The sequence below is a fragment of the Trachymyrmex septentrionalis genome, unplaced genomic scaffold (genome assembly GCF_001594115.1).
Source record: "Trachymyrmex septentrionalis isolate Tsep2-gDNA-1 unplaced genomic scaffold, Tsep1.0 scaffold63, whole genome shotgun sequence".
NCBI classification, from domain to species: Eukaryota; Metazoa; Arthropoda; class Insecta; order Hymenoptera; family Formicidae; genus Trachymyrmex; species Trachymyrmex septentrionalis.
This window is the reverse complement of record NW_017305811.1, coordinates 506,901-518,277: the sequence shown is the minus strand read 5'-3', so window position 1 is coordinate 518,277 and position 11,377 is coordinate 506,901. Positions and strand designations below refer to the sequence as shown.

General features: G+C 33.9%; 2 protein-coding genes across 2 annotated transcripts in view; one reads left to right on the top strand and one right to left on the bottom strand.

Annotated features, from left to right (window-relative positions):
- The window catches only part of LOC108753032 (TP53-regulating kinase), a 9,988-nt gene extending 7,861 nt beyond the window's left edge, over nt 1-2,127 (bottom strand). The window contains exon 1 of the mRNA XM_018494351.1: nt 1,205-2,127. The gene's annotated coding sequence lies outside the window, so the exon portion shown is untranslated. The remainder of the gene's footprint in view (nt 1-1,204) is intronic.
- Nucleotides 108-11,377, top strand: part of LOC108753028 (rab11 family-interacting protein 4A) — a 26,904-nt gene continuing 15,634 nt past the window's right edge. Inside the window, exons 1-4 of the mRNA XM_018494338.1 lie at nt 108-1,257; nt 7,310-7,853; nt 9,998-10,072; nt 11,344-11,377. Coding sequence (XP_018349840.1) covers nt 7,432-7,853; nt 9,998-10,072; nt 11,344-11,377 — 531 coding nt within the window. The 5' untranslated portion in view covers nt 108-1,257; nt 7,310-7,431. The remainder of the gene's footprint in view (nt 1,258-7,309; nt 7,854-9,997; nt 10,073-11,343) is intronic.

The window sequence follows — 11,377 nt, the reverse complement described above, 5'->3', positions numbered from 1 at the left end:
AACTTGAACATTCGTCTTTAACGTTCACTTGTAATACATTTTGTGTAACTTAAATTTAGTCTTCATGATTATTAAGCTTTAATTTGAGCTTTGGTTCATCCCAATGAGTTATCATTGTTAAAAAATATTAAAAGTTTATGCTAAAATTTAGTGGCTCATTTTTTTTTAGCGAGTGCGTGCATACGTGTTATATATAGGATGTTCAGAAATTACCGCGTCATCTTTCGTTGGCAGATAGAGTGGGTTTAACTGAATAGAAAAATTCTTTATTTTGCGAGTTTCTTACAATATAAATCAATAAGGCCCAATTGTACTCAATATCACTTTGACTTTAAGCAAGATTTAAAACTCTGTCTCGTTTTAAAGCCAAAAAGAGACAGAGACGGAAAGAGTTTTAAGCCTCGCTTAAAATCAAAGTAACGTTGGTGCAATCGGGCCTAACTAATAAGAAGGCAACTAATATAAAGATTTGCGGACAAGGATGCATCCACGTGATTTATATCGGCGCAATTTTTCTATTTAGTTTAATCCACTCCATCTATTCGCAAAAGTTGGCAGTTTAATTACTAGACACCCCGTATACAATTGGATGTATAGGCTATACAGTTCTAGGTAGGTCATCAACCGGATTGCCCCGGGTGCTAAGCGCGTACCCGACGCTAAGTTCGCTACCGCGACGCGGCGACACGGTTGAGCGACACTGTGCTCTCTCTTTCTCTCTCTCTTTCTCTCGTATCTGGCCCTGACGGATACAGCAGTGACGCACACCTGTGTGTGCCACTGTGCGCCTGTCGCAGGCAGTCAGTGCGCGTTCATCGGCGTCCTTGCGACGTTTCACGTATATCATCACCATTACCGATCGGTGCTAGTGAGTAGCGCACGATCATTTCGCGCAGAGTGCGCATGCGCCTCCCCCCTCCCCCCTCCCCTTCCCACGTTGTCGTCGATCAGTCGGTGTGGCTCCACAATCGTACGTTCCACTTCCTCGAGCTCCACGTCTCCGCGTCCGCGTCTATGCTTTCAGTTCGCCGCCGATCGCACACCGTTATCTCGATCGCGCGCTCCTCGATTGATCGGTCTTTCCCCTCGTTATTTCCCGGGTAGACGTCAATCGGTTACGCGACACGTTGCCGCGCGAGCACAGGTGTGTTGATTCAGCGAACAAACGGGATACACATTGCTGCTCTACAAACGGTGGTCGTACCTGGTCTGCCGCTAGCTGTGTCGCACTGTGTCGCACTGCAATCGACGCGCGAGGTGAGTCAAATTTCAGGATCAGGAATCTAATTTCCGTGCGCCTCTTCCGCGTCGGAAAGTCTGCTCTCTTGAAGTGGTACCCGTGAAGTGGTACCGCCGCGTGTGAACTCTGTGAGTTTCCGGGGGAATTTCTCTTCATCAGCTCGGAGTTGACAGTTTACTCTCGGCGAAAAAAAAATGTCGACCGCCAGTTTTTCGCGTAACGTATCTTTTTATTCGAGAGAAGAAAATATTCGCTATTTGCCTTTTAATTGATTGATTGATTGAGTCCTCTCTGCTCGGCGATTTTAATTCATCAAAAGGAATATCGCCTTTCCATCGATACCTGAATATTATTTTTATTCGCGAAAACTCTCAACTCCGAATTGATCGGAAAGCGTTTATATTATGTCCCCTTTACTACTCTATTTCTACCAATATGGGTTAACTTAAATTTCGGTTTAACTCACACTTTATCTTTTTCTCCTCTCTAATTTTTAGAATTAGAGAAAGATCAAGATTAAAAGATTGATCTGCATTGGTAGAAATAGCCTATATTATACAACACATCTGAAAGGAGCGAGCATAAATGCGTGATTGTGTTGCGAATAGGCGTTCAGCGCACCGCTCGCACCGTTACTGTAAATTCCATTGTACAGACCTTCGATCGTCCTCGTAACCAATCACTTTTTGTAACATATGTATACATATGTAGTTGTTGATTTCGACGTATGTGCAATACGAGCATGCCCAGTTTGAAAATAGAACGTGTTCGCTCGGCTCTAGTCTAGCGTCTAATCCTTTAACCGTCATGCTCATTTCTTGATTGTGAAATTGCTTGAAAAGAAAAGCCGAATGTGTGTTAAAAACACATTATTTTATTAAAATAAAAAGGACTTTTTTATTACATCATATGTATCTTATTTTATTGCATTGCTAATATTACTAATTGCGTCACTTCGAGTTCCACTAGGAGTAATTAATCATCAATGAGTGTGAAATCGGAGAGACCTCGAAACTTTATTGTTTTTAATCGCAAGAGAGTTGAGCCTAAGGCACAATGAAAAACACAAGCGATAGAAACGGAAAACAACTTAACAGATTTCAACTTATCAGAAGAAATCGTGCGTTTCGATGTACATTGTTTCTACTATGATAAATTGAAATCTCGTATTCCCTCTTCCTGTTGCTAGTGGGTTGCCTGTGGGTTTTCAATAGTGCATTAGGCTTTATTGTTACGCACAATTCTTGAATGCATGTCCAAAATATGTAGCAAACAAAGCATTTCATCATACGACGAATGTAAATAATATAAAAAACAAATTGTGATCGATATAAAAATAAAAGCGAGTCGAAATGACTTGGGGAAGTAATATGAGAACTCCTCAGGAACGATCGATCTAAAGAAGATTGAAAAATGATAGAGGATCAATCAGATTTATGGACGAATGTTTTGCGTCAGGTAAGAAATGGTAAGAGAATATGGATTAGGCGAAATACTAGCTATATCCATGTGCTGTTAGAGAACGAAGATTAGATATCGGAGACTCGTGCACGTTAAATATATCCTCCGCTCTCTGTTCACACTTTCGAGTCTGCTCTAAATAGGCGGACTGGAATCTCAGCTTGGTGTGATTCGAAACGCATCTACGCATTCCATTCCGAGTGACAAGTGCCTGAAGACCGCTGATTATATTCCGGCGTGCTTAGTAAGCACTGTAAGTCCAATGCTCTTGTAGACAGGAAACAGTAACGTTTGCTTCACGGAAGTTACCGCAGTAACCAATCATTCTTTCGCTTTTATGGAAAAGCGATAAATTGATTGGCTCTCGCGTCAATTTCCCTCCGCGATTCTGTGTGCAGGAGCCATAAGCGTGACACATAAAGGAATCTCTACATTCACCCCGGCTATAATTGCAACTTTATTTTTTTCAAATCTTAATTCTTCTTCGACTGAAAGGATTTCAAACGAGGCCTAGTCCAAACGCTCAAAAGGAGGGGACTTTATAGTTGACAGGACAAGATGTCCACTCAGCAAATTCAAATTATTTGGATCAAATAACTTTACTTTTGCGATGCCGCAAGTGAAGTTGGATTTATTTAACTTGCAATACAGAAATAATTCAGAAGCCCCTAGAATCTATTTTCTTCTAAAAAATCCCGCGCTGCCGCACGTGACATTTGCCGCATCCATCAGCTAGGCATCTTAATAAGAGCTAAAACGAACGTGATTCAGATATTTAGAATCATCAAACTCTCATATAAATTGTTTTACCACAAATTTTCATATTAATAATTAGTTACCCATTTTTGAGACACACATCTCAGAAAGTAATGAAAACCAATGAAAATTTATGATTAAAAAATTTATATATATATTGACGATTGCATTCGTACGTAGCTACTTGACCGAACAAGTACACCGATTGCAGAAATGATTATTTTTAGGATGTTCGATAGATGTTTCGAAATAATAGAAAATTATGTAAAAATTACAGATCATTCTTAATTACATTTGAAAGTAACATAATTGTAATAATAGTTTACTATCTGAATCATAAGTTATTTTAATAAAAATTAAGTAGTATTTTTTTAATCTGTGCTCTAATAAAAATATATGAAAATATATTATAAAATAAATGACAAAAATTTCAATCGAACATCCTTAATCCTTTGTGATCACATCTCCTGAGAATTTTATATCGGTCACACAAAGAGCAAAATGACTCCAGTACTTTTAATTGATTGTTACATTTACATTTTTGTTCTTTTATCACAAACATTATTGAACATACTTTAAACATTTCAGAACATGGAAATACAGTAGTTTCTTAAAGATTTCAATTTTAATATACACTACAACAAAATTAAAGAATCATCTATTCCACCTTGCAAAAATAGGCAAATTTCAAAATAGAAGAACTTCATCACAAATCATTATATCGAGATGTTTAAAAGAGCATTTTATAGCTTGAAATCTCTATTTTTCCGGTCGGCACTTTAGAAAACGAAGTTGCACACAAATGCGGTTTATAGTTTACATTCGAAAGAGTGACTCTTTAATTTGCTTTTTTATTCAACTCTGTATAATTTTTTTAAACCAAGTTATCCAGCATTGAAGCAAAAATGATCTTTTAGTTATTCCAAAAATTAAAAAGTCATTTAAAATCAGCGTTGAAAAAGACCAAATTCAAATTTCACATATCTCCGCAAAGTGATATATTTGAAAAAGCATTTTAAAGCCAAAACAAATTTCTTTAATTGTAAGTTAAGTTTAACATTTTTTTCTTTAAATTGATTTTTAATTATTACGCTACAGTTTTTTTCACTGAATGACGATTTGAAGTGAATAAAGCATTTTCTAGTCTTTTCTTTAAAATTAATAAATAATAATAAGACTCTGTAAATATAAAACAATGTATGCAAAAGAAGGGCAAAGTAATGTAGTAACAAACTTTAATTTAAATTCAATCATAAAATTCATATAATAATTACAAAACGATAAACAAACGTTTCGACTTCGCTCGAGCCATTTTCAATGTTGCGGTAATATTCAAACATCGCTATAAAAATATCTATGATATTACATCCTTCATATCGTGTAGTGCCTTGTCAGTTATATCAGAATTCAAAGTAGTCAGAAAAACAATATTCTAGAAAACCGTGAACAAAATATTAATACATGCGAATTAATAATAAATTTGTAATAATTAACCAAATAATTAATCGATGGTAAATTGAATAACTTCTTATATACGGAATCATTTATATTTCGTATGAAGAGTTATGAAATATCATTAAAATGGTGAGTCATTCGTATAACTGTAATTAAATAAAAAAAAACTATAATTAAATATTTAAAAGGTCATGTAATTGACCGAAATAATAAATAATGAAAGCGCTACAGAGCTCCGAAAGTTTCGTCAGGCTACCGTCTTTCATAATATTCCGATGCTTTATCTTTGTGGTTCAAACATTTTTTTTTTTGTTATACAAAATTTGATATATTATATTATATATTTATATATTAAAATATATATCTTGGATACTCTTCTAAAATATCTTATATTCCATTTTAACCTAACTCGACGAATGCTACCGACACTACATTTGTTGTTTATGGAACTTGCTAAGATTATCGTGTTATTGGCTCTAGGAACAGCGTTGGTAGCGTTCCTTATATTAGCGCTGATAGCGTCTCTCCGAACGCACCCATTGTATTATGACCTCTTCTTGCCAGTTTTCTCACGCTTTTTCCCTACTCTGCTTCCCTGGAATACATCGTTTAATAAAATTACAGATATAACCGTCGGGTATCTCGCCATCGTTCCATATGTATACAGGCAGGCAATGTCTGTATTTACTTCATTAGAATAATGACCGCGAGCCCCACAAACTGGTTCTACAATAATCACATCGTAGCGTCGCAAACGTGTCGCAAGCATTGCAAATCTGATCAACATCAGGCTTGACTTTGATTAGACTGCAACGCTTGCGATGTTGCGACATGATTATTGTAGAAATTGGATTACAACGCTTACGATGCTGTGATGTGATAATGTTGAACCAGCTTTACTAGTCGATGTCAGCAAGCAATGTGCAGGAAAGATTGCGAAGGAGGAGGCAGATTCCCTTACATTAAATTGAACTATGATGCATTTTTGCAATCCAGATTGTGTTACTTTGCGTTGAAATTTGAATCAAGAGAGATTTGGTAATTTGAATTTTCAAGTAATTACTCTAGTAAACATTTTTATTATTAGTATTCTTTATATAATATTTCAAAGAAATAAAACATCCGTTTGACAAAAATCTGTTAGTTTCTTTCGAAGTGAGTATCATCGAAATTATAAGAAATGAAAAATTTGTTTTAAATAAAAGTTTAATATCTTTAAAATAATATTAGTATTTTATAATAATTTTTTTAATAGAAACTTTTTTCTAAATAAAAATATTATTTATAAAACATAAAAAATTGAAAAAAATTTTTTATCATGATTATAAAGTAATTTTGGAACTCTTGAAACCATTCAACTTTTATTAGAACTTTTTTTCTATAGTTCTCTTGTAGTTTCCACTATATTCGTTTTGAAAGAAACTAACTGATTTTGTCAAACAAGTGTTTCATTTCATATCCAGAAAATGCGTATAAGCACATATAAAAAAATACATGTTCTTTATTTTGGTTTTTAGATAACATATATCAAAAGCTCATCAAAATCAGAGAGGATACTTCCATGTATTTTATTATTTGAGTATTTCAGAATTTACGTATATGTTACAACAAGTTTTAGAAAAACCTGATTTTCTCAATATTTTTTAAGTGTCCCAATTTATTAAAAAAAACTTAGAAATTATCTAAAAAGTTATAAAATTATACAGACATTCTGAAAAATTCAGAAATGTATATAGAAATGTATATAGGAATTCTAAAAAAATTTAAGAAAAATTTTCGTTAGGGTTGTTATGAGAACATCAGAGTATAATCAAGTATAAAATTTAGAATACAATTTTTGAACTTCTATCTTATTTGAGCTGTTTGTGAATTTAGTTTCGCATGTTATTCGATTATTGACGCGAGATTTACTGGAAAATCTCGCTGTTGTTCCATTCAACATGGCTGTATTATCTCATTAACATATAATCAATAATATATCGGAATATTATACGTATTGCTTTTATCACACAATTTTGCCAGAAACTGACATGACAACTGATGAACGCAATGCGGCAAAATGCAGAATAAGACGCACTTCAAACTCAGTCGTGCGCGCATTTTGCTTCTGCATCTCTCATTATCTTGAATAAAAGATAGCAACGTAACAATGTTCTCTTTCTCATCGATTTAAATTATTGCGCATACATATACATATATATATATACAAGTTTACCTCGACCCCGACTTCTCAGTCGGAGAAGGATGAGGGAAGAGAAGTTCTCGCGGGCAACGACTCGACTCGACTTGCATCTCTCTTTCTCTTTCTTTCCCATCTACCACACCGCTTGTTACTTTCAAAGCGGACGCGCTCCTCCTGGCATACCTTAAGTCTGACTCATAAACGTGGTGTTTCAGCAACAACGGGGCAAGGCGACAACGACGGTGACGGTGGCGGTGGATGAGAGTGTCCTTTGACGGCGCATGCACCACGTTGCAACGCGCGAATACTCCGTCGGGACCCATTGCGGGGTCCAAGGATGGTGAGCTCTCGTACATCCACCGTGAACATCACGTCCACCGTTAACGGTAGCGGCATAGCCGACGGCGCGGGGACCACGTCGCGCGAAGACGAGAGACGTGCGACGAACGGCGTCGGCGTCAGCGTCGGCGTCGGCATCCCTCGAGAGTGGAATCAGAGCGGGCCGCCCTCGCTCTCGATGTCGGTCGATCTGCATAATTTCGACAGTTCGACTCTCACAGACTCAGGACGGTATTCCGCGAGCCCTGACGATCACCAGGCCGCATCGGCCAATGCTACCACAATCAAAATCGGCTGTCACGACGAAGAGGAGAGCTACGAAGGTTTTGGTTCCGTTGAGGGCGATTTGGTGGATGATGGACCGGAGTCGCCGGGCGGTAGCAGTTCCACGCCCTCGCCAACCGGTACCAACTTGCACAGGTAAATTCGACGATATCTTCGATAGAAGAAGAACGTTGCTCTGTGGAATATATCAAGATTACTTTGCGGGATGATTAACTTTCTTTTATATTCATTTTTTTTTTGCATACGAGAGTATTTAATAAGACTTGCACTTTGTTCGATATTTCATCAAGTAATTTTATGTAATGCATGTATGTTGCATAATACATGTATGTATAAGAATACCTGATATATATACGTATATATTATATAATATATACATACATATGTATAAGAATATCTGATCTTGTATATTAAGAAATATCAAACAAATTATTATTAAAATTTGTAATCTGAAATATTTAGTTATGAAAACGAGTTATTATTTCTGAAACTTTAATCTTTTGTAAAATTTTTCTTGGTTTCAAATTATTCATATTTCCTAATTTATATCGTATAATTAACTTGAATAATCGGAAATCGAGTTGCAATAACGCATATTCGAGCACCAAAATATTCGGAAAATCACTGTACTATTCTAATGTAGACAAGAAAAGAGCAAAAGCAAACTAGACCTTCTATTATGTCAATTGCTTCCTGCCGTTATTCACTCGATATACGTAACATCAGTTGCGGAATATAGTATTATTTCCGAAGCTGATACATGGTACAGATACTAAAAATGTTAAAATGCAATATAATCCGAAGCACGCCCGTGCATTTTTACGCTGGGATGAATTTACATGAGAGCAACATGCTGCATACAATGTCTATCATCTTGGAACAATACCGACTGATTTGCCATCTGTAGACGCAAGTCGCACACGAATTACATAATAATGGAAATGTATTTTCAAGAGTCGCTTTGCAACACTCGTGTGTTGCGTATTCTTGATAGTGATTTCCTGTTAATTTTTTTTGCGCAAAAGCCAATACGTACGATCTGACGTACAATGCGAAATTTCTTTTCATTGACGTGTGCGTTTTGTTTGCTATTTTAAAATATACCATATGAGGAAAAAAATTGCTTATTATGCAAAGTTAATATCAGATAAAGACGTATTCGTTTATAGACAACTGGTTTTGTTCTCAGAATGTTGGCGCAATCGCAATATGGAAAAAATTGTCTAATGAAAAAAATTGTCATAATATTTTTAGATTCTTTTTTATATGGGTTATACAAATTTTTAAATATTTTATAATTTAATATAGAGTTCTAGAAAAAATCTCAGCATTTTTCAGAAAAATGTGTTTTAATTCGTAGAAAAAAATCTAAAAAATTTTGTAAAAAGTTATAGAATTATATAAAATTATATAGAAATTGTAAAAAATTTGAAAAAATTTGCAAGAATTTTAAGATAAATTTTCAGAATTTTTCGTATTGAATTTATACAGATTTTTGAAAAAAAATACCTTTAACTTCTTTAAACTTTATAAATTTTCTTCAAAAATTATAGAATAATGAATCTTATAGTTCAGAATTCGTACATATAAAGAATTCTAAAAGATTTAGACTTTCTCAGTATTTCTGAAAAATATTCCAAACTGTAAAAAACTATAAAAAAATCTTACAAAAAATTTTCTAACATAAAATAATAGTTAATTAAATAAAATAAGTTACAAAATTAATATAGAGATTCTAAAAAATTTTTTTAATTGTTATTAATATACTACAACAAAATAAATTTTAATGAATCATTTATTTGAATAGCTAATTAAATATTTATTTATATGTAATTAAATGTTTAGTTGGCACTATTCAAATAAATATTTATTTAAATTTAGAATATTTTTTTTAATGTACTAATTTTTGAATTAGAAATTTTGAAAAAATTATATGAAAAATTCTAAAAAAAATTGTCGCTAGGGAAGGCATTATTTATAACTTAATTAACATATTAATCAAAAAATCAAAGTTTCCAATAAATTATAACTATTTTCAATGTTTTAAAAAAAATTTTTTGATCTCAGATTTAAAAATTTCAACAAAGACTTAATAAATCTTAATATAGATAAAATCTTTTATAGATCTATTGTTAGTGTCTCATATGTTGTTATCAATTATTCACAATGAAATGATTTTCTCTTTGAATCGCGAGCTTAGTTATACAATGAGAAAATTTATGCTGACTTTGCAGAATGGGATCGCGCAATCATCATCACTATGTTTTCTGACTTTATAGAAATCCAAGAAGTCCGAACTCCACCATTGGAAAACATTCCTGGTTGCGTACGTCGCTGCGAAGAACGCCTCCTTGGTAAGAAAAGGACACTAATCATCTTTGTAACGAGCGTTGCTTGCTTTTGTATGCATGTAAGTACATACGCGCGCGTAATTTCGCGTCTGAGAAATTTTCCGCCATTCATTCGCAGTGCCGTAAGAAACGCGACGATACGTCGTCGCGACGAGACAATGATGATTCCACTGCGCCGTCTTGGCGTGCGAAAAAGATCCTCGTGGGAAAGCGACTGACTTAACGACATGTTAAATAACGTCATTAATGCAATAAGAAACCTGTTAAATTTCTTGAAAAGCGTCTGCGTATCTTTGGCCTTCAATCTATACGAAATGACGGAAGCAAATTCATACAGAGCAAATTCATTCATTGTTGTCTAAACAATTGCTTTCTGTTCCCTGTTTTGTTCGCTTGATATTAAATACTAAAACAGAGAAAATGATTCAATTCTTACTTTTTATGTACACTTTTATACACACTTTTTATATAACAGCAGAAAAATATATTGGTTTTGTTTCTATAATTCTAATTTGCCGGAACGTATAAGATGTTGAGTAATATTACAAGTAACTCATTAGGCCTCCTCTGATTTGGCTCATATTTTTTATGATTTTTTAATTTAATATTTGCAATGTATTTTTAATGAAAGGAAAATAGAATAAAATAAAATAAAATTTGATTGTGTTTTGCTTATTCATTATTTGATACAAAATTTCTATGAAAAAATGAAATTTTTCTTTAAAATCACGATAACGACAAAAAAGATCAAAATTGATGGATGTTCACATAATTTATGAGGCTTACATGAGGATTTACAAATTTTCCAATTTTTACTGGAAAAAAAAAACGAAAACTGAAACATAACTTGGAATCATTTGGCATAAACTCCTTTTTTATATTATTCTTTTGCAAACACTATGAAATAAAAAACACTACATAAATCAAATCAGAAGCGACCTAATAGAGAAACGTTATAATAAGAGAAACGTTATTTGTTAGAAAGATTACTTTTCTGATATAATGTATGTAAAAATCTCAATTTATAAGGCGGATTGCTACTTAGTAAAACTGACGATATGACATCTATAATATGTATCGTAATCCACTCGCGACTCCCTTTATAGAAATTACTTGGCTTATGATCAAAGGTACATTTGGTCGTGTTTGGCAACGCAGGAGATAGAAACGCAATATAATTCGCTCGAACGAGTAATCTCTAAATATAAGCATCTTATAATAAAACGTAAATAACGTGTGTATGAATGCTAAGGAAAATATTTTCATGCTTACAGTTCGGGCAGAAAGAGGCTCAGTTCTAACGCTTTA